The sequence below is a fragment of the Fistularia commersonii genome, chromosome 11 (assembly GCF_037954325.1).
Source record: "Fistularia commersonii isolate RoL2024-O1a breed Wild chromosome 11, RoL_Fcom_v1.0, whole genome shotgun sequence".
In the NCBI taxonomy this organism is placed as follows: domain Eukaryota; kingdom Metazoa; phylum Chordata; class Actinopteri; order Syngnathiformes; family Fistulariidae; genus Fistularia; species Fistularia commersonii.
Window position 1 is genome coordinate 17931566 of NC_141294.1, and position 22426 is coordinate 17953991.

The window sequence follows — 22426 nt, forward strand, 5'->3', positions numbered from 1 at the left end:
GTGTGTGTGTGTGTGTGTGTGTGTGTGTGCTGTTCACTCTCTGTCCCCCCACCCCCCCACCCCCCCGTCCCGTCTTCTTCATCTTCTGTTTTTTTATGTTTTAGAGCTCATGACATCACGGGTCACATCTCGGGCGTCTTCACTGAGACATCAGATTAAGGATCATTAGACACACACACACACACAAACACACACTTGCATGCAAACACACACACGCAGAGGTTCACTTTGACTTGAACAAATGTTTGTGTACAATTCTATGGTATGTAATTATGTAACATAGATTAAAATAAACAAAAAAAAAGACATTTAATTATGCTAATTCTAACACGGTTAATGCTAATTCTAATACCAATACTACAATTGCTAATGCTAATGCTAATACTAATATTTCTACAACCATTAATATGACTACTTGTTTTTGTGGTTGTTCTTATTATTATTAATTATAATTCAGTTTCATATTTTTAAGGGACGAATTATATTTATTAATCAATATACTCAATTCATAATATTATTGTGATTATTAATCTCAAAATCTCACTTCTCCCCTGCTGGGATCAATACTGAATTGTCTTATTATTGCTATAATCATAAATAATTCATAGCACTAGGAACAACTCAACACTTTTGAGAAATAGTGTGGATTTGAATCTGAAAAAGGTGGTGTGTATACAGATAAATATGTGTGTGTGTGTGTGTGTGTGTGTGTGAGATTTTGGGTGTACAAGAGTGAATTGTCATTAACGTTGTATATTAGATTTGATCTCCATATATATATATATATATATATATATATATTAGAAAAGTGTACAAAATCTTTTTGATAAGACGTAAATAATCCTCATGGAGATCTAAAATTAGCCTTTTATGACATCATCGACCCCCAAACGTCCAGATTAAAAATCCGAAACGACTCGAATATTAAGGTCATAAAATCCGGAAGGGGGGGGGGGCAAGGTCACCGCGCGGATGAGGGCGAGGGGGCGGGGCCTGTGTGTGCGCTGACGTCATCGGGCTCGCGCAACCACCTGACGGCCCCGCGGGCGGTTGATGGAGGGGCTCGCGCGCGGCCGTTGCCACATCCGGTAGCGAAGAACGACGTGTAAAGTGTTTTAAATACTTTTTAAAATAAAGGAAACAATGGGTAAAGGAAGGATAGACGGAAGGAAGAAATAAAGAAAGAAAGAAAGGAAGGAAGGAAGGACGCAAGGAAGGAAGGAAGGCCAGTGCGCGCGTCGCTGGAAGAGACGACGTCCGGTGAGTGACCGTCCGAGCCCGTGACGCGTTTAAAAAAAATAAAAATAAAAAAAAACGAATGAATAAATACACGTTAGATTGACAAAAAAAGTGAATTAAAATCACAGAAAAAGTTATGAGCAACTATTTTTAAAAGACCTTCATTTGGCTTGAATTCAGCCGTCTGATCCCGGATGACGTCACAAAGTTGCTGTTGCGGTTGTTGTTGTTTACTAACATTTAGGCCAGTTTGTTTACATTGAGTTTGTTTCAATTAGTGTTGATGTTGGCAGTTGTAATCCCCCGGACTGATATTTGGACTGTCCACCTTTTTATTACTCATGCCATCAGTATTCCTTATTAGTTATTACGCATAACTTACTGCTTATTACTCATTAATTGTTGATCATTACTATTATCGTTTATTTCTCTTTTCCTGCAACATACAGCCATTTATTATTGGTTATTGGTTATGATCATCTATTACCCACGACTTACAATTCATTGATTTACTCCTCATTACTTATTGCTTATTACTGTGACTTATTGGTGTATACCCATTGCTTGCTGCATTTAACTATTAGTTATTGGTTAGCTCTAGTTATATAAGACTTATTACTCATTCTGTATTGTTACTTCTTACAACTAATTACTTGTTTTTATCAGTCATTATTTGTCACATCATTGCATCAACAAATTTTGCCGTGGAAATGGAATGAGGTGTCGGCTGAGAGAGCAAAACAATTATAATAAAATACTTAATTCAAATATAAATTTGGGCAAACGTCACGATGAGAGATGAAAACTCATTTAAAAGCACCATCGCAATTTCCTAGGTTATTGACCATATTGATCTGCGAATGGCCCCATTGATAAAACAGCTTTGACTGAACAGGTGGGCACGATAAAGCTTTTTTGGTTATATTCATGTTTATATACACATACGAGTGTGTGCGTGTGTGTGTGTGTGTTCGTTAGTTTGTCTTCATCGACCTGTTACGATACGAGGCTAAAATGGCCGCTCTAGCTCCCTCTCCCCTTCCTCCTGCTGCTGCTCGGCGGCCGCCAAGAATTCACACACACACACACACACTTTACTCTTGACATTTGGTCGACGTTGTGAAAGCCGCAGGAGGGAACGACCGTGCTCTTTCAACCAATCAGAACACGGGAACATGTGAAAACACACCTGACTTCCTGGGCAGGAGATACAGCCGCTGTGATTGGCCGACTCCTGGATAGAGTTGAAACCCGCCCCTGCTGAAATAGGGGCTTGTGATTGGTTGTTTCTGCTTAAAAATCGCAATGTTTGTTTACATCGGGGTTTGAATCGTAAGGTCCGACAAATGGGGGGGAGAATGGTTGGATGTCTGTGATTGACAGCTGACCCGTCAGGGATAAGCCACGCCCCTCCCCCTTGGATTGTAAATTTCTCGCCGTCTGCGAGAGGTGGCGAATCCTGGCCGGCATCTCTGTCTTCCGAGTATCTCCTTAATTAAAACTCAGACGTCCGGGGTCTTAAGAGGTGCCCGTCGACTTTCGCCATCTTAAATCTCCCGCTTGATTAATATGCGCTCGTCATCGGACAATGACCCCGATCCCGAGCAGCTGACGAAGCCTCCACCGCCACAAAACGCCCCAATTATACGGAACCAGGCCTTTTTCCAAGAAGACAACATGTGCTTATTATCTTAGTGTGTGTGTGTGTGTGTTTAAATCCCGCTTTGCTCAGATCTTGTCGTTTCTTATCAACACACAAAACGTTCCTTCCTTTCGAAGTGATCATCTTATTAATAAGCTTCAATTCCATGCGTCGTACTGTGTCCTTGCAAAAATGCTGTCAAATAGTGTAATCGCACAATTACTGTTATTACACAGTAATTACACAGTTATTACTGTCCAGATGCAGTAATTACACAGTTAGATTTTCAGAGGCGAACAAGAGTCCCTTGTTCTTTCCATTGCGTCCCCAGCAATGCGGCGTCCATCACCGCCGTCACTGCCGCACGAAAACCTCGGGTCGGATCGATCGGATTGGTTAAAAGCTAGGAAGCGACCGCGTTTGGTTTGGTTGGTTTCAATCGGATGCTGACGGCAGTGTGTGATGAAAGAGAGGGAGGGAGACCAATCCCTGGCCTGGTTTCGAACATCAGCGATCAATAGTGGGGGAATCGATCGGCTGTGGGGGTCAGGCCTGGTTTGTTTGAAACCCCATCAAACCGACGGCTCCTCTCTGACAGGCTTTGTTTTAATGTTTATTTGACTGTATTTGTTAATCCAGCAGCAGGAGTACCGAAGTCTCGGCCCAGAGACGAGCACCAGCTATCAATTAGCTAATGCGTCTGTATTTTACGCAGGCGGAAGTGCTTTTATTTTGACCGCGGAGGAAACAAGAAGTGGGTTGTAGATGGGCCGGCGCAGCTCTTGGCACTACTTCCTTTACATCTGCGTGTTCCTAAATAAGCCCCGCCCCCAAAAAATCATGACTTTTCTCTGTTTTCACTCCACGTTCTGCCTCAGTTCCCTCCATGTTCGAGTGTGCAGATGATGGATGCCTGAATAGTATTACATCCTATCGTACCCCAAATATGTTCATCCTCCAGTATTTTGGTCATATGATCGCTTAAAGCCGATAGTACTTAAAAGAAGTACGACCATGGCATGGTCCGGGTTTACCAAAACACACGGAATTTTCTGATGGTACATTCCTGTAACTTGGGGGTGGGGGGGTGGGGGCATGTTACACATTAGATATTCCCAATCCAATCAGATGTTAATCCGCCGGTACCCAATCAGGAGTCCTCGTTCTTGCAATAGCACGCGCAAGTACGTTACAGTACAGGTGTAATCGAGTACCCAAGATCATCTGCGTTGCCCCCCTCGCCGGATGTAGAGGCCAGAGGACCCACTCTGTTAGCTCCCGTGGCTAAAGGTTAGCGTTAGGACTGAAAGACGAGGTCTTCATCCACGAATTAGTACCGTCCGGTCCTCCTGGCATCCAAGAGGGCTCAACTTTGTTCCCTGTTGTCGTGAAACAACGATCTCACGCTGATAGTCGGAGCCAGACGCCTGGCGTGACAAGAGGTCGACGGAGATATTTGACACCTCGCCGTGACAAGATCAGTGCATACACACACACACACACACACACACACCTCCCTCATTACCTCGTCCAGCTCCTGTCATCAGTCAACACTCCAGCCCAATCTCACGAGATACCGGCCTCGAGAGCCCGTCCACGTGGTTCCATCGGGAATCCCAAGGTCGCCGAGTTCTGGTGCTTTTCTGTGATGGGTCACAATGATGGAAGGATGGCGAGGGGGGTTGTTTGCGCTTACAGAACTGTGGTCCACGGACTGCAAGGCTCAGAGGCCATGGAAATAAATGTCCTTGGCAGGAATTGCGATGACGGCGGTCGTGTATCTGCCACCTTACGGCTGCACCGTAGATGAGCCAATTGGCTTGTTAGCTGGTGTCTATTTTTACGCGCCGCAGCTGGAGGCCATGAGAGTTCTGGTTAGATGAGGTTGGTGTTGGTGTTGGGTGGTTGCAGGTGGTCCAGCATCAAACATGCAACCTTGGCGAGGGAGGCGGCGGATCACTTGTTTGACTTGTTTCACTTGTTTGACCTTTGCTTGTTGGCACTGTCCATGGGAGGGTGCCTCCTGAAGATGTATGCTTGGTAGCTTCAGTCCACCTCATCAGGGAGCCGACTTCTCCTCCTGTCTTTCTCCACAGGAGCGTCGGAGGACTTGCCGCCTTCATGACCGACCGTCACCCGCGGTGATGGGAGACGGTCGAAAATGACGGCGGCAGGTTGGTGAGGGATACGGTGTTTGTTGATACTGTCCATGGCAGGGTGGCTCCCGAAGATGTATGCCCGATAAGCTCAGGCCTGCTGGTCGCCGATCTAACTTCTCCACCTGTCTGTCTCCACAGGAGCGTCGGAGGACCCGCCACCGTCACGACCGATCGTCTCCCATCGCCGCGGGCAACAGTACGTTCACCCCGTCTTCTCCCTTACTTAAGCCTTCGGGGGGAAACCGTCTGCTGCTCTTCATCCTGCGCGTTTTGTTTGTTCCAGTTCCTTTTGGGCACGAGAGGCTTCTGGCGTCATGGTAACAGGAAACAGATCCAAGGCTGCGACAGGAAGTTAAGGGGTTTTGACCCCGATGCCGAGATGAACCCCTACGTCAACTCCCATTTCAGGAGGGATCTCTTCCCCCATTTCTACTTTTTGTAGACCCTATCCTGCTCTGCCACCGCCTTGAGGAACTCCTCGTCTGGTATCCCTTGGCAACGCTTACCGTTTTAGCCGCATCCTGCGGGAATGGTTTTGAGAGGTAAACGCGGCCAGGAGGGGATCCCCCTCATCGCCGCCGTGTATTTAACTCCTCTCCAGTGTGGAAACTGTCGCACCTAAGCGGCCTTTCCGGGTGTTCCCGAGGGCTATTCCAGGAAAAGGTGACCGGCGCTCTCACCCCTCTCACCTCCGCCCCCGCCCGCCGCCACCGCACCGTCCACGGAGCAGCGCCAGGCCCTTCAAAGCAACAGTTGTTTTCTTTTCCCCACTCCTTATCTGCGTAGGTAATTTGTCGGCAGTAATGCTGAGCGGTAATGAGGTATGACTGCGCCGATGGAGCGGCTGATGGGGGTGATTGCTAACAGCAGCCGGCGTGGATGAAGTCACCGCCGTCGGAAAAACAAATTAAAAAGAGAGGGCGCACGTAGCATCTCGACGAATTCAAGATGGCCGTCGGGCCGATAGGGGAACCCTCGGACAGCCGCTGCGCTATCGTCAAAGCCGTGACCTGAGCGGAGGGCGTGGGCGGGATGGGGTTCAGCCCCTCTGGTCGGAGGGGAAGCGATACTTCCTCCTTCCAGACGAGCTCCGGCCGCTCCTGACGCCTGAAAGCCCTCTGTCTTTTTTCTCCTCACGCCGGCGCCAAGGGGTTCGGGAGCCACGACCGTAAGAGCCGGCATGGTTTACTTATCTAGACCGCATGGACGCCTCCCCCTCCCCGCCGCCCGTCCCGTCTGACGTTTGAGACGCACGTGTCCCGCAGAGTTTCATCCGTAGCTTTCCCCGTCTGCTCTTCCGCGCTGCACGCTGTAGATGCTATCAACCCCATTCTGTTGTTTTTAAAGAATCCCGTAATTGTTCCTGCATGCTCCCCGCTGTCCCGTCGCCGACGCTGCTCCTCCGGGACGCCGTTCCCTGAACGCCCCGCGGACTCATTTAAGCAGGACTGGACGCCGAAAGGACGAGAGGGGCGCCTCCGAGTGACTGACCGGAACTGATATGGATTTCGAACGACCCTGAAAAACTGAAAGAGAAGGAGTGTCGCTAGCTTCATTAGCATCCGGGGCGGGAAACGCGTCGCCGAGGCCGCCCCGGGCCAGGATGGGAGCGGCGCGCGTCAAACGCCGCTTCAGTGCTGTGGTGGACGGGCCGGTGGAGGAGGAGGAGGTCATGAGGCTGGCGCAGAGCGCCGCCGACACGGCCAGGGCGGGGGGGAGCCCGACGGGGTCGGCGACCCCGAGCAGTCCCTCCCCGACCCGCGCCCTCAACGGCAAAGCCCTGCCTCTCCTGAGCGGCGCCGGAGGTGCGCGGAGGCAGAGCGCCGCGTCGGAGTCAGCCGGGGGAGACGGCAGAGGGGAAGGAGGAATGCGCCCCGGGACGAGGAGCGGGAGAGGCGGCGGCGGCGGCGGCGCCGGAGGAAGAGGGGACGGCCGGTCCCCCTCGGACCAGGACTCGGCCTCTTCCCCGGCCGCCGCGAGCCGTCGACTCGCCCGACGCTCGAGCCGCAGGCCCCGGCAGCGCTTTGTGGGCAAGGACGGACGCTGCAACGTCACCTTCGTCAACATGAGCGAGAGGGGTCAGCGGTACCTCAGTGACCTCTTCACCACCTGCGTGGACATCCGCTGGCGCTGGATGCTGGTCATCTTCACCCTCTCCTTCCTCCTCTCCTGGCTGCTCTTCGGATTCGCCTTCTGGCTCATCGCCTCCGCGCACGGCGACCTCTCCGTCCGCCCCGCCCCCGGCGAGGCCGACGGGGAGGCGGCGCCCGAGGAGCCGTGCTTCCTCCAGGTGAACAGCTTCATGGCGGCCTTTCTATTCTCCCTGGAGACGCAGACCTCCATCGGTTACGGGTTCCGCAGCGTGACGGAGGAGTGCCCCCTGGCGGTGGTGGCGGTCGTTCTGCAGTGCATCGTGGGCTGCATTATCGACGCCTTCATCATCGGGGCGGTCATGGCCAAGATTGCCAAGCCCAAGAAGCGCAACGAGACGCTGGTGTTCTCGGAGACGGCGGTGGTGGCGCTGAGGGACGGGAAGCTCTGCATGATGTGGCGCGTGGGGAACCTGCGCAGGAGCCACCTGGTGGAGGCGCACGTACGGGCGCAGCTGCTGAAGGTAAGATCTCGCCCGTCGGCAAGGTCACTGATTGAAAAGTCCGAACCGAGGCTGCCACGTGCCGCTGCGGGTGTGTGTGTGTGTGTGTGTGGAGGGGGGGGGGGGGGGCGACCATCTGGCTTGTACACCGCGGGCCGCGGTTAATGAGAGCTTGTTTCACCCCCCCACCACGGGGTAGAAGATTTACCATGGATTAACTTCCCCCCGGCGACTCTTTAACCGAGAACCTCCGGCCTTTGTCGTCCTCTGGACTCCCGAAGATACCGAACCTCTGTCCGCACACATCCTTGCCACGGTATGCTTCTCCGAAGAGGGGAGAAGCATCTCCGAATCCGCGACCCCCCCCCGCCGTCCGTCGGTGTCAAAGTTCGGACCGTGCAGATGGGATTAAGTTCTAAAAAATCTGGCGGAGGGTATTGTTCCCGCTAAGCGGTAAGCGGTAACCCCACCCCCTCCCTCGGCCATGTGTGAGCCGTGCGAAGAGGAGGGGGCTCCGGTTGAATTCCGACGAGTTTAATAACCCACCGCAAAGCTCTCGGGGAGGAATTTGCGCCGCAGGGCACGATAAATCTTTTTTCGCGATAAGCCTTTCGGGATCACGGATTAATCCTCACCTGCGACGTCACAGAAATGACGGCGCGACCCTTGTTTTTGCCCCCCTTCCCACAGCCTAGGGTGACCCCGGAAGGGGAGTTCCTACCGCTGGACAACGTAGACATCAACGTCGGCTTCGACACCGGCACCGACCGCATCTTCCTGGTCTCCCCGGTGACCATCGTGCACGAGATCAACGACGAGTCGCCCTTCTTCGAGATGGACCGCCGCGCCCTGGAGACGGACCCGGAGCTGGAGGTGGTGGTCATTTTGGAGGGCATGGTGGAAGCCACGGCCATGACCACGCAGTGCCGCAGCTCCTACCTGGCGTCGGAAATCCTCTGGGGTCGCCGCTTTGAGCCGGTGCTCTTCGAAAGGAAAGACGGCTACCAGGTCAGAGCCGGAGCTTCGACTGCCCCGTCACTTCATTTAGCAAGAAGGTCCCTGGTCGGAGTCTGGAGTCTCCATGCTCTGTCTGTGTCTGCATGGGGTTCCTCAGAGTTCTCCAGGGTCCTCAAACACTCCAGAAACATGCAGGAGGTTCATTGGAGACCTCACATTGCCCTGACATGCAGCCAATGAATGAATGAGAATGAACGGTTGTATGCGTCTATATGAAGTATGAATGAATAAGAAGGTGAAAGGCTGTATGTTTCTTTCTTGAATGAATGAGAGGATGAATGGTTGGATGCCTCCAAAAATGTGTGTATGAGAGGATGAATGTTTGTCTCCCTATGACATCTATATGAGAGGACGGATGGTTGGATGCGTCTATATGACGCATGAATGAATGAGAGGGTGAATGGTTGTATGTCTGTCTATGATAGAGTGGTGACGGGTCCAGGGTCCCCCCCCCCCCATGGCTCATTTTATTGACTGATAAAACTGGCCTCCTGTCGTCGCCATGGATACGGGAAGAGGCGGGCGTTGACGATTCGTTGCAGACAAAATGTAGAAGCGCAGGTGCTAACAGCTAAACCTGGATTTGATCGCGAAGCAGTGGGAACGTCAGATTCAGCGTTCGAGTCGAGTCAGATTTTATTTCCACGGCGTCAATTCACAACCCAGGTGTCTGAGGACGTGTGATCTCTTATTAATGATAACAGTAGTGCTAACAGCTACAAGCTAATAGCGGAAACAATACAGTAATAGCTTTGAAATTTATAAAAAACATAAGACAAGGATACTACCGTGGGACACCAGAGCAGACAGGAAGGGAATAGAGAGAAGTGCATCATGGGATATCCCTCACGCCTATGGCTGCATGACTAGCGGCTAGCCTAGTGCTAACTTGCTATTCACCCTGCTATTTCACCGCATGTGGGTTAGCTGCAAGCGAGCGAGCTAAACGCTGTTTCTAAGCAGGTTCAGCCTCCTGATGGTTGATGGTTCATTTAAAGGTCTTTTCAGGTGGAATGACGCAGGGAGGGATACAGGCAGAACCCTCGGGTCTTCACCAAGGGACCAATCAGATATGAGATTATTAAAAAAAAGGTCATCATCCCTGCAAAAAGGCTGGTTTGCCAAGCCTGATTTCAATCCCGCAGTGGGTTATTTATCTCTGAGATTAAACTCTGCCCCGCCAGTAAATCTGATTCCTCTTGAGTTGAGATCTGTAAGAATAATCTTGCCTTGAAAAACATGTGGATTCTGTTTTAATTACCCCCCCCTTTCCCCATACAGGTGGACTATTCCTTCTTCCACCGCACGTACGAGATCGCGAACACGCCCTCGTGCAGCGCCAAGGAACTCGCCGAGCAAAAGTACCTCCGGAGCTCGCGCTCATCGTTCTGCTACGAAAACGAGGTGGCCCTGCAGCTGGTCTCCCCGGACGACGACCCCAACCCCGACCCGGACCCCGAACGCCCCCTGCCTCCGACCGGGAGGCCGTCAGAGCATCTCCACTACAACTGAAGCGCCGCGGAGACGGGGCGGACAGGTATCCGGGGCGATTAAGAAAAGTCCACTGATGACTCGGTCGGCGGAGCACTTTGGATTAAAGGATTTGAACAGGAGAGGGGGATTCGGGGTCACCCTGGCGGAGGGGTGGGTGCGGGAGGGGCGGGGGGGGGGTTCACCACGACGACCCGTTTGTCTGATTGGTCCTGGCAATCTTTTTTCTTTTTTTAAAAAAAAAAAAAAACTTGTCTGCTAAGTCACAATCTGGCCCGCCACCACCACAGCACACCCATCTGGCCCCCCACGGCAGGGGCACGGGCCGAAGGCGCCCCCCGGCGGCCGAAAGGATTTCGGCACATCTCAGGAATGTAACTCGCTTTCACGCCGGCTTATCATTTCAGTGATCTAATGTCTCACGGTAAGTATGGAGTTTATTTTCTACCACGCTTTATTTTTTTTTCCGGCCGAAATACAAAAGGGACGCGGAGAAACGGCCGGAAACTAGCAGCGGTTTCGGGCCGTCTCTCTGCCACGTGATGTATATTACTGTCGTCGTACTTGCTTTCTGTTGTGTTGTCGTGTCGGACTGTTGACGACGGACTCGGTTTCCTCGCCGACCTCTCGAGGTGGGACCTGCACTGGGAAGCGGACGGCTCTTCCCCGCCCTGTGAATTATGTATATACATTGGAGGCTTTCATCCGTCCCGCGGCGGCCCGGGGTTTCTTATCAAATCTGCACACTCGCACACCTAACATTTAAAAAAAAAAAAAAAAAAAAAAAAAATGAATAATCCACTTTATTCTGCTCGTGAGTAATCCCATGAGCCGCAGCGGCCGGTGCCTTCTGTCCCCTTCACCCATCGTTCAACATGAACTGCACTGTGAATCTCCACGGCGACAGAGACCTCGCCACCTGAACCTGCACTGACGGCGCCGGGACGCTTTTACCCGTATTGCGTAGTAAATTATGTAACACTTGCACTTTGCATATAAGCACCTGGAATTGTTTATCTCATGTGTGTGTGTGTGTGTGTGTGCGCGCGAGTGTGTGTATGCGTGTCTTGTATTCTTTCACAGTAAATTGCGCCATCTTGAGTATTGAGGGGGCGTCAGGAGGCGTGTGTGTGTGTGTGTGTGTTTTTGTTTTCGAGTGCAGTAATAGATAAAAATGTTGCCTGACAATCACCCTTAACCCATCCCATAATCTGGGATCTGTGTTTTCTTTAATTTGCACTAACGGGAGTCACACGGAGAGAAAGGAATATCACTTGACTCGCAGGACCAGCATGGAGGATTGACCTCGAGGCTGCCCTTCGGTGGGGTCAGCTTCTAAGAGCGTCACCGCGCTCATGTGTGTGTTTTATTTTATCTCACAGCTTCTCCTTTATGGCAACGGCCTTTCTATTTATAGGCGGCGCAGCGGGTCATGTCTGCTCGCCCCGACTTCACTTGGGTGAAACGTAACTTGAACTCAGAGCACTATCGTTTTGAGCGGGCGACCACTCCTCACACCACAGGATGAAATAAGTATTATTTTCTATAAAAGAAGGGTTGTTCAGATTACTACTTGCAGTACATGATGAGTTCATCATTATCATCGTGCATAAGGCAAAATTATGCATTTACTGCGACGGATGCCGAGTAGTAGCTCCCTCTTTTTCTGAAACAAACTGGTGTGTGGGATCTGCAGGAGGAAATAAATCTGCAAATGGAACTGCCGTCTTTGTTTGCGTCTTATTCGCTATGGAGGAAAACACTTGATTTGTCAGGAAAAACAAATGTCAAGACTTCATAAATGATCGCACTTTTTTTTAAGTTCCCTCAAAAAAACACAGGGTGTGTGAGTGAGAAACCCTGTAAAATGAACTCATTTTCATCCCTAAAACTACTAACTTTCATCATTCATGTTAATTTTAACAATTGTGGCTTTTATAAATAAGAGGGTGTTTTGAACATTAATGTTAACCTGGAAGTGCATGACCTGTAATGAGTGGAGGGGGACGGTTGACGCCAGTATGTGCGCCTGTAACTTAAAATAAAGAGAAGCTGAAAAACAAATTGTATGTCTATGTAATGCATGCATCTACAATTATATCAGAAAAGACTAGAATTGTCAGGAAAAACAATGTCAGGACCTCCTACAGCAAAAAACAACTTTTTTCTTTGTCTTGCTGCCTTCCTATTTATATCTATTTCCTTTTTTGACACTGTAACTGACAAAATAATTTCCCCCTATGGAGATCAATGAAGTTTATCTTATCTTTGTAATAACGGAAGTTTCTAATAAAAAACATGGTGAGTGTGATAGAGAGAAAAGTAACGGAATAAAATTAACTTAATTTATTACCCAGAAACCAGTTAAATAATAAAAACTCTTCATTGCAATAATTTATGGCTTTTCTAGACTAAAGGCGTTTTGAACTTTGAAGTTAACCCGGAAGTACATGGTTTGTAGTGAGTGGAGGGACACGGTTGACGCCAATGTGTGCTTCTGGCGTGTTATTTAAGATAAATAGAAGCTGAATTGCATCGGAAACTATTGCTCACAAATCCCAAGACTAAAAACAAAGCAATCGTGGCGATATTTAAGGAATCCTGTGGGAAATGAGACGTAAAACAGCAATGGAAAACCTGTTTCGGCGAAACAAACACGATTTCGGACACCGACTAACACCTGGAGTAAAACCCTTCCGAGACGAGTAGCGGCTCCACGTCTGAGAGACCGGAGGGACGTGAAGGCGGGCGGATTCGCGGCGGGTCGAGCGCACCGCGGCCGGTTCTCTCCGACCGAGAAGTTGAAGCCGAGGCGCGTCCGGTAACGGAGCCGCGTCGTAAACAAAGGGCGCGCAAATCTCCTTTCGCTCTTGAGCGAGGGCTTGCCCACACGGCACCTGTTACTGCGCCCCGATTGGCCTCAACCCACGCCAGTCACCGCAGAGCCCCGCCTCTTACTCGCCGCGATTGGCCGAGACGGACCCCCTCTCGCTGTAATTCGCTGCGTCACCCGTTTCGCCCCAGTTACGGGGACGCGGTGCTCCTGTCGCACTCGCGAGGCCGGGGCTCGCGGCGCGGTTGTAGGATTTCATTGGTTTATTCCCCGCGGCAAGCCCCGCCCTCTCACCGCTGATTGGTCCGCTAGCAGGAAGCGCTCCTCCCGCACTGAAGCCTACGTCTTGCCCTCACAAGCTCTCCCGTTTTTTTTATTCTCACCGAGAAGTGTTGCGCTGCGGCTCCACCGAAGGGAACGGTGCGATGAGAAAAGCCGCATATGCGGTAGGCTACACACCTCTCCGCCAGGGAAACACCCGAGAAACACACCCGCTCCGGCCCTCCCCGCCACCCAAGCCGTGACCACCACCCGGACCGGGAGCCGAACGTAAGAGATTTAATTGCCTCTAATCCGAAGCCGTAACGTAAATGGCTAGTAATATCCCGGGCGTCTCATATTTGTGTAGCCGGCTAACGCTAGGTTCGGTGTACCGTAAAATGCGGGGGTTTAAATAAAAAAATAAATAAAACGCCACCCGGACGAGGGTTTTTTTAAAAAAAAAAAGCCTTTGTAGTTTCACCGTTTTCCTTGAAAATGAGTTTTAAAAGGGAACACAAAGAGGTGCGGTTCACAAAGCGAGATTAGCTAAAAGCAATTATAGCCGCCATTAAGATAATATTGATAATGAGAGCTAGCTTGCGATGCTTAATGGCGCGTGTGCGGCTAACGTGTTCAATTAAAAAAGGCAGGGCCGGTGTCTCGCGTGTGTGTGTGTGTGTGTGTGTGTGTGTGTGTGTGTGTGTGTGCGCGCGCGCGCACGGCGGTGATTTTAATTTATTTTAAAAAGCCTCGTCATATTTTGATACCGGTGTGATGCCGCAGCTGCAGAGGAATCATCATCATGTCACCGGTTCTGCAGCCGCCTGCTGATGCCATCCATGCCGGTTTGCATCAAAGCTGAGGATGGTGGGCAGGGGGGTCGGAGACGCCTTATCCCCCCCCTCCTCATCCTCTCACACACACTTAGGAACCGACACAACAACCGGACCCCCGCAGTGAATGACCTCAGTTGAAACTCAGAGGTTATTTATTGTCCTGTGGGCTTCTGCTGCTGCTGTTCGGTGTTGGCCCTTGTTGCCATGGAGGTTCTGGCAGCCTCTGCAGGATGAGGGTTCACCCGGTCGGTCTGAGCTCTTTTGCTACCTGTGAGGTCTTCGTGTGTGTGCGTGTGTGTGTGTGTGCACGCATGCTTTTAGGGAAATGGTAATTGCTGTTTGGAGGTACCCCGATTCTCAGCCCCCCCCCCCCACACACACACACACATACCGCGCTGTACCTCGATGTAGCCATTCACGGCGCGTTCTTGTGGATCCTGTCAAATTAGGGGAGGAACAGTAGCAACAGTCACCCTGGATACCTTCACACGTTTTTTGCACCAGTCCTGCTCTATTTAATATAACCAAGGGGGGAAAAGAACAGAAGGGGCTGAAAATATGACTTTTGTACCGTTGAACTGGATCATATTTATTCCTCGCTTCTCTGTCATGTGTTTCCTCTTTAGAAGACGAGGCTGGCGGCTATAAATAGTCCTGATTTATTCTCGTTTCCTTTGGCTCTTCTAAGGAAGGACAGACAGGAAAAATAGAAAAAAACAATGAAAAACATTGAATATTAATTGAGCTTCTTGGACAGGCCGATCCAGGTGGAGACTGTGTCTCCAAGGCCCGAACTTAAACATCTAGCTCTGCTCCAGGTCAAGTTAAAGACCTGGGCGGATGGTCGCCGGCTGGCGCGGTTCTGATCTCGTCCTAAAACCACAGCATGATGTTTTATAGTGGGACGAGAAGTGATGTTTCCAATGGGAACAAAAGAAAATGTTTACAAAATGAGCTCAAGTTATGCCCGGGAAGGAAGAAAGGGAGAAGAATTTATGCAAAACACTCGGAGCCATCGGCTTGTGGCATATTTTCAGCGCTGACTAGCAAGATGGTTCCAACTATTCAGTCATCACACACACACACACACACACACACACACACACACACACCCAGATTTATTCTGAAGTAACAGGTACGAAGACCCGGTCCTGCGGTGAACAGCGAGATGCCGATGAATGATAGGAATCAGGGTGGATGACATACCTGCAGAGTCATGGGTGCCGACTTCGCCATTGGTTCTGCCGTCAGGTCTCAGAACTTGGAATAAATATCCAGTATGAATATTTAGAAAGCAGATCGATTTATCTCGCATTAGATAAAAACAACCAGTTTTGGTAAAGGTAATGATACCTTTTATGGCAATTTTCAATCAGGTTTGATTGAATGTTGTAAAAAGGTGATTTTTCATCGCTGTGAGACAAAAACAATCATTTTGAACTAGCAAAGCAAGTTCTGGGGGTCTGAAATTCACCTTTCACAGTAGTGAAAGGTTGAAAGTGATCCTTTACTGCCATTAACTCATGATCCCAACGAACCTGCGGATTTTTGCCAATATTTGTATTTCTGACATCAATTACAGTCGGGATAAAGGCTGCTTTCAGTATTTTTTTCTCCAAATTCAATATTTGGGATCTTCAAATCCCCAAAGTGCAGCGTTATACTTGTTGGAATGAGGTTGTCGAATAAAACTTTTTTTTTCCAAACAAAGAAGAGTCGTCAAAGCGGCTGGGGGGGGGAGGGGAGGAGAGGGTCGGCAGGGCAAAGGTCACGGAGGGGAAAAAACAAAAAGTCAACAACCAGCCCGTCAGACAATTAGCCAGAGTGCTAGTGGGATTTAAAGGCTGCGTTGGCCGTTGCATAATGGACATATTTAACACTCGAGTGAATAGTCGGGTTGGAGTGATGTCACTGCCCCCACACACACACACACACACGGCCTCGATGCAAACTTTCAGTCACGAGTCTCAGCGCTCAGAGGAACTTTTCTCACGGAATCGCTGCCGAGCGCCGCTTCGCACGTAGGAAGCCTCCGGCGGTCGCTCCGGCTGGAGGTCGCCTCTGGATTTGCACTCGCGGCTCCAGACGGAGGGGAGGGGAGCACCTCCTCCTCCTCCTCCTCCTCCTCCTCCTTTTTTACTGTGACTCAGTTTGACTGAGGTTTCGGTTGTATTTCGTTGACCCAGAACCTCAGCTTTGAGTTTTTCCAGGCTATTTCCATCCTCCCTTCACCCACCCTCCCTGTCATGTCAGTTTACTCAGTGGATTGATGAGTCTCGCTGCTCCATCGCCTTCCTCCACCCCTCCTCCCATCCATTCAGACCCTCCGTCTTTATTCTATTCCCCCGTTTTCTCCTTGATTTGCTGCGTCTTTCAATTGGGCCAACCTCTGGCCCGGGCAGCCCAGTGCTGATGGAGCCTCTGCTGCTGCATCAGTGCTCTTTATCCTGCCGTGCATGTGTGTGTGTGTGTGTGTGTGTGTGGGAGTGGGTGTGCGCGAAGTAATGTGTCCATGGTGCTGACACAGAATCACATCACATATGATATTTACCTGCAAATGTTTCTTTGTTGAACAACCACTCCAAGATAAAACTTGAGACACGTGTGTGTTGTTGAGTAGTGCCATTAAAAGCTGTCACCCTTCCTGTCTGCTTCTTTACACACACACACACGGGGAGTGCTGGCATTTCTTTACAGTGTAGGTGTGTTTATGTATCAAGGCTGTGGGAAGTAATTTAACCAGTGGATTCTGCGGTTGGCGGTTAGCTCCTTGTTTTGTTTTGCGAGGGATTAAACTTGTCAGCGCGACTTTCGCCGTCGTCTGACAGTGTTTGCGCAACTTTGCCAACCGGTGTGAACGTTTTTTTCATTTTTACAGCCTTCATTCTTGGGTGACTAGCAGTGGGAGTGGCTGAAATTGCCGGTATGGAGCAAATGTACACGTTGCGATGATCCCTCCGGGTTATCCTGTCCCTGACGGGCTCGCTCGCTGTCAGTCGGACTCGAGGCCCAAAGTTTGCATGTCGATCTTGTTTCGATAGGAAAAAAAAAACATATTTGCCATCGGGCAGCAAAGAACTACAATACCCACAATCCCTCAGCGCGGCAGCTGACCATGCAGTTACTCCCCAACATCCACCCGATTGGGATTGTAGTTCTCTCACTCGTGCACATGATCTTGTACCCTCGCCTTTTTGTTATTATTGTTATTGCCTCCAGCAAGGAGTTGTCATAGTTACGGTTTTTTAAAACTGCATCTTTCCCCTCTGCTCCCCAGTGCAAGCAGCACCATGTCCAGGCCATCGGGGGGCGGCGCCAACGACATCACCCGCTTCCTGTCTTCGGGGGCGGCACCGGGGTCTCCGACCGCCAACGCCTCCATGTTCTCCGCCGCCAGCCAGGCCGACTGGGCCGCCAAGCGGCTGGTGTGGGTGCCGTCCGAGAAGCATGGCTTCGAGGTGAGCGGGCCCGGAGGCGTTTTCTGCTCTCTAAAACGCACCGAATATTATCTGTCTGTGCTTTTCATTCCTCCCGTTGTCCCAGCTCTCGTAAATTCCACCGGTGAAAAATCTGGGTTGGAGCTGTCTGAGGGCGTGCCACCATTGTAACGCCATCATTTTATGGCCATCGTATCTACATGACGGTCTCGTCTTTTTGTCCAATAAACTCTCTTTTCTTTTGTTTGTTTTTTGTTTTTTCCCCCCCTCCGTCGGGCCTTGTGATGCTCTGTAACACATCTGAGCCTAATGACTGTCACAAGGCCCCGGACGGGGCTGCGATTTGTTCCGATGTGTCGTCTGTAATCCAGTTTTCGTCGGCGAAAATCGTAGGACGTGAATTCCATCTCTCTCTCTCTCTCTCTCTGTCCCGAACTGGTTTGTTAAGACAGCCCTATGAATAGAACAATACTCTCCTTCAGCCTCATGATGGCAAAGAGGCACTTTCAGAGACACTGACTTCATTTTACACCCATGATCTGAGAGTGGCACAGTTACACACACACACACACACACACGCGCTACAAACGTAATATCGTCGGCATGTAGTTGAAAACTGTGACTAATATCTAAGCGCACACACATCCATGCAGTCGCATGTCTTTGCCGACGTGCGCGGTGAGTAGCTGGCTGAGGGCGGAGCCGGTGGAAGGGTTCCTTCCTTACTTCCTGTCCCGACAACCACCAGCAGCAACCAGACAAAAACAGGGCACTCAATCTCCCGCTGTTTTGTTGTTGTTGTTGTTGTTTTTGTTGTTTTTAATCGCAGCAGTCTGTTTCATCCTGACATTGCGAAGAACGGTGCTTATCTGTCACCCAACGTCACCCGGCAAATCCAAATCTAGATCCGCCTTGAGGATCTGGCCAGAGTTGCTCTTCTGAAGGACACCGCTTGCCATTAGTCTGATTTTGAGAAACCAGCCAAAGCTCTGCTCCTGCCCGTAAACATTCCAATCCCAGCACCCGTCCACCACAACCCTGACCTGACAAAAACTACAAACATGGCTGTCGAACCAGCTATTTTTATGAAGCCGGGGGAGGTGGATTTCCCCAGTGTTCATCTAGACCCCAAACACGGAGGTCACCCTGGGGTTTCTGCCTGTCAGGCTCCTCAAACACACACACACACACACACCTTTGTGAAAATCAATGTTAGCCGATGAAGCAAATTCAAATATGGATTCTCGTTTGTCCAAACCTGACAATACTTGTTCTCAGCCTCAGGGAATAACATCTGGACGTGATCAATCAATCAATTGGTAGTCCATTTTTGTCAAGCTTTAATGGAAGACTTCAACAAGTCATTGTCTCTCATTGTTCCTCAGTCGGCCAGCATTCGTGAGGAGCGCGGCGACGAGGTGGAAGTGGAACTCACCGACAGCCAGCGCCGCCTGACCCTCTCCCGGGAGGAGGTGCAGCGGATGAACCCGCCGCGTTTCAGCAAGGTGGAGGACATGGCCGACCTCACCTGCCTCAACGAAGCCTCGGTGCTGCACAACCTGAGGGAAAGATACTACTCTGGCCTGATCTATGTGAGCGCAGAAACACACACACACACACACACATGCACGCACAGGGCATAGACAAATAAAGATGCTCCAGAGAGGTTCGTCGAACTAGCGTCATCGACACATGAAAGTAGGAACAAGGAGACGACTGAAGACGCAGGAGCTCAGAGGTGACGATCTGCTGTCACTGATACAGGCTGCGGAGCCGAGGCAGGAGTCAAGTTCTCTGTATGTATGTGTGTGTGTGTGTGTGTGTGTGTGTGTGTGTGTGTGTGTGTGTGTGTGTGTGTGTGTGTGTGTGTGTGTGTGTGTGTGTGCGTGTGTGTGTTGGCATCTCCGGTTTCCGCTGCAGAATACATTTATAATTGACCGAGCGCGCAGCGTTAGTGACGATGCCTGACAGCGCCGCAAAGGTGCAGGCGCGCTGGTTCCATCCGTGCGAGGGATTTTGATTTTAACCTCGAATTATAGTTCTCCGCCTTTGAGCAAACGAGTGAACACCCGGGCAAAGGCGTCACTTATTTTGCCCTTCGCTGTAATATTGAGAGGATCCCAGGGACATGTGAGGATCAGTCCCAACGGACATTTAGCTTCGAGGCGGGGCTTAAGCCTGGCCTTGTCAGCTGTCAACCATGTCAAGACGTCCAACCTTTCACATTGAGGATTTTGGAGTCCTCAGTGAAACTGTGGACTGTGTCTTTATCTTTTCCTTGGGCTGCTTTGCCGCGTGAATTACCCTCTTAGCCGTCAGCCAGGCTTTTGGTCAAAGATGATGTTCCTCCGCAATCCCTGGATTTTAGAGCTTGAACCTCTTCGTCAGTCCTTTTCTTGTTCCTTCTGTCTATTTTGAAACAGCTGACCGGTCCCCGCCATAGCTTTTAAAAATGAGACAAAACAAGACCACAAGAAGGATCCGCTAATGGGTGTGGCTTTGAATAATCATGAGGTGAGCCTGGAAGTTGGAGCCGAGGTGCTTCCAGGAGCTGAGGTCTTGAAAAGGTCCTGCAGAAAGTTCCTTCAGTGAGACAGGAGCTGTAGTGTCCCAGGGGGAGGAGGTATTTATGAGGGGGCAGGGGCCATTTCACTGAATCAGCCGAATTGATGTTCACTCGTGCTAGTTTTGCCTCCACCCTCAATATTCTGATAAGGTGTCCTGCACACACACACACACAGCAAAGACGATCACCTACAATCATAGCTTAACTTTATTATGACTCAAGTTTCAAAGACAAGGTGACAACAAGGGTTGTTCACGACAGGCGGCCCCCGGTTTAAAAACCTGTCCTTTTTTTTTTCCCCCCGCTTCCCGAGCTCGGGCGTGACAAAATGATGAACTCGCGAGAGGGATGTCATAACAACAAACACAAGGAGATGTAATTAGCGTCAAGGCTGTTTTGGGTAAAGCCAAGGCGGGGAATGTTTCAGGTTTTTTTTTTTTTTTTTTTTTTTTTTTGTTTTTTTCTCGCCTAATTCAAGCAATTACAATCATGTACTCGGTGTAATGAATTATTCGCAGGCTGTCGTTAAGTCTGGCATCCATACCAGAGTCCCCTGGGTGGGGGGAGGAGATAAGATAAGATAAGCTTGAAGGGGGAAAAAAAAAAAGTAGTGTTATGGTCACATTCCACTGTGAAATTGGTGCGTGCAGTGAAAATGACTGACACCCATTTACACATACAGGCATTATTTATTTTATTTTTTTTATTGCTTGTGAGAAAAAAAAAAGTCGTCGAAATGGAGGAATTTAACCCCCTGTCTCCCCGCTTTGTCCTCCAGACGTATTCGGGGCTCTTCTGCGTGGTGGTCAACCCTTACAAAAACCTGCCCATCTACACCGAGTCCATCGTGGACATGTACCGGGGCAAGAAGCGCCACGAGATGCCCCCGCACATTTACGCCATCTCGGAGGCGGCCTATCGGAGCATGCTGCAAGGTACCCGCCGCTATCTCTGACCTCTGACCCCCGACCTCTGCCCGCTCCGGCGCTGAATGGGAGAATGGGAGTGGGTGGCTATCGGGGAGGGGAGGGGGACTGTAGCGCTGGAATGCGGAGTCTCACGTGTGATCTTTGACCAGCGGGCCACGCCAGTGGTGTATGGGAAAAGGAAAAAGATTATCAGCAGTGGAACCCTGACATACGAGTGCAAGAACCTTTTGTTTTTGTTTTTGCTTCGTGATCCGAGCTAAGATCAGAGATAGGAGCCGGCGGGACGACGCCAACGGTGTCCGCAAAAGAAGCATTTTAAAACAGTCGGACGCGATGCCCGCCGCTGGGTAGCCCACAGAAAATTGTGGAAAGTCACTCAAAGCCGGGCGGGTATGATTTGACCGTTTCAAAAAGAGGACCGACATTCACTGCCGTGCAAAATCAAGATTAGCCATAAAGTGTAGCAAAGTGTGCAAGTTACTGTAGCAAGGTATTGTAGCATTAAGTGTGTCTTTAAGCAATAGAGCAACAAATGGAAAAACTCCACCAACCTCCTCTACCGCTGGTGTCTTTGTCAGATTTATTTTGTTATGTTCTCTTTTATTATGTGTTCTATCGAATATTTGTTCTTTATAGAATACATTTTTCTTATTTAAAAAAACACAAAACAGGGAGGGTTGGAACGGATCAATAGCGTTTCAGTTCATTGAAATGGGGAAATTGAATTTGATATATGAGCAAATCGAGTTACGAGCCCCGTCACCGAACCAATTCCACCCGTCAGTCAAAGTGTCGCAGTATATTTCAGCGTCTGTTGAGGTTCTCAGTCATCCAGGTCATGATGAATTCTTGTCAAAATCTTTTTGTTGTGGCAACTGGAATTTCCCCGCACAAGTCAACGGTGGTCATCCCGAATTGTGCAGCGACATGTCTGTGGAGGTTCTCCGTCATCAAGGTCGGCGTGAATTTCAAGTGACTACGTTCGACTCCACTTGCCACGACAAGAATATAAATTTCAGTGTTGATTTCCAACTTCTGAACACGGACGGCCTCTCCCCCCGTTGAGTCTGTGAAACGAGGCGGTGAGCTTTCTCGCTCGCGCTCTCCGAGACAAGAGTGGCTGAGCAAGTCTCCGCCTGGAGGCTTCTCCCCGGGTGACTCAGCGTCAAGTGTGTTTCTACAGTGATTGAACCGGTCGGACCTGTCCCCGGTTCCGAAGGTGCGGGACGGCCTCGGCAGCAAACACAAGCCGGGGGAAAGAGAAAAGAGCCAGTTGGCTGTCAGACCAGTTCGGCCTGTGCTCCTCCTCCTCTTGGCGGCTCTAATTAGCCGAGGAGTGACTGACGGGAGCATCAGAGCGCAGGGCCGACGTCCTGTGTCGGAGTGGGGGGGGGGTCACGGCAGACGCCGAGGCGTGGCAGCC

At 50.3% G+C, this 22426-nt stretch overlaps 2 protein-coding genes across 12 annotated transcripts in view; both read left to right on the plus strand.

Annotated features, from left to right (window-relative positions):
- The first annotated feature begins 1030 nt into the window (after window positions 1-1030).
- kcnj14 (potassium inwardly rectifying channel subfamily J member 14) lies at window positions 1031-10286 on the plus strand. 2 transcript variants are annotated; one of them, XM_086155637.1, is made up of 6 exons: window positions 1031-1260; window positions 5179-5236; window positions 5324-5826; window positions 6190-7654; window positions 8324-8641; window positions 9932-10286. In XM_086155637.1, exons 4-6 carry the CDS (start codon window positions 6644-6646, stop codon window positions 10160-10162), a joined length of 1560 nt encoding a protein of 519 aa, XP_086011763.1. In that variant the 5' UTR covers window positions 1031-1260; window positions 5179-5236; window positions 5324-5826; window positions 6190-6643; the 3' UTR covers window positions 10163-10286. The 2 variants fall into 2 exon arrangements, with proteins under 2 accessions (XP_086011763.1, XP_086011762.1); XM_086155636.1 differs by having other exon boundaries at window positions 5324-7654.
- Window positions 10287-13347: 3061 nt separating this feature from the next.
- myh14 (myosin, heavy chain 14, non-muscle) overlaps window positions 13348-22426 on the plus strand; it is a 29908-nt gene continuing 20829 nt past the window's right edge. For 9 of the 10 annotated variants that reach the window (XM_086155585.1, XM_086155587.1, XM_086155590.1 and 6 more), the window contains exons 1-4: window positions 13348-13523; window positions 17349-17529; window positions 18894-19100; window positions 20853-21009. In XM_086155585.1, coding sequence (XP_086011711.1) covers window positions 17362-17529; window positions 18894-19100; window positions 20853-21009 — 532 coding nt within the window. In that variant the 5' untranslated portion in view covers window positions 13348-13523; window positions 17349-17361. The remainder of the gene's footprint in view (window positions 13524-17348; window positions 17530-18893; window positions 19101-20852; window positions 21010-22426) is intronic. The other variant, XM_086155595.1, reaches the window with a different exon arrangement.

Excerpts from the sequence above, each read along its gene's own strand:
- kcnj14 (XM_086155636.1), top strand. The coding sequence starts at position 6,644 with ATGGGAGCGGCGCGCGTCAAACGCCGCTTCAGTGCTGTGGTGGACGGG. Across the intron at positions 7,655-8,323 it reads TACGGGCGCAGCTGCTGAAG|CCTAGGGTGACCCCGGAAGG; the intron begins GTAAGATCTCGC and ends CCCTTCCCACAG. Across the intron at positions 8,642-9,931 it reads AAAGGAAAGACGGCTACCAG|GTGGACTATTCCTTCTTCCA; the intron begins GTCAGAGCCGGA and ends TTCCCCATACAG.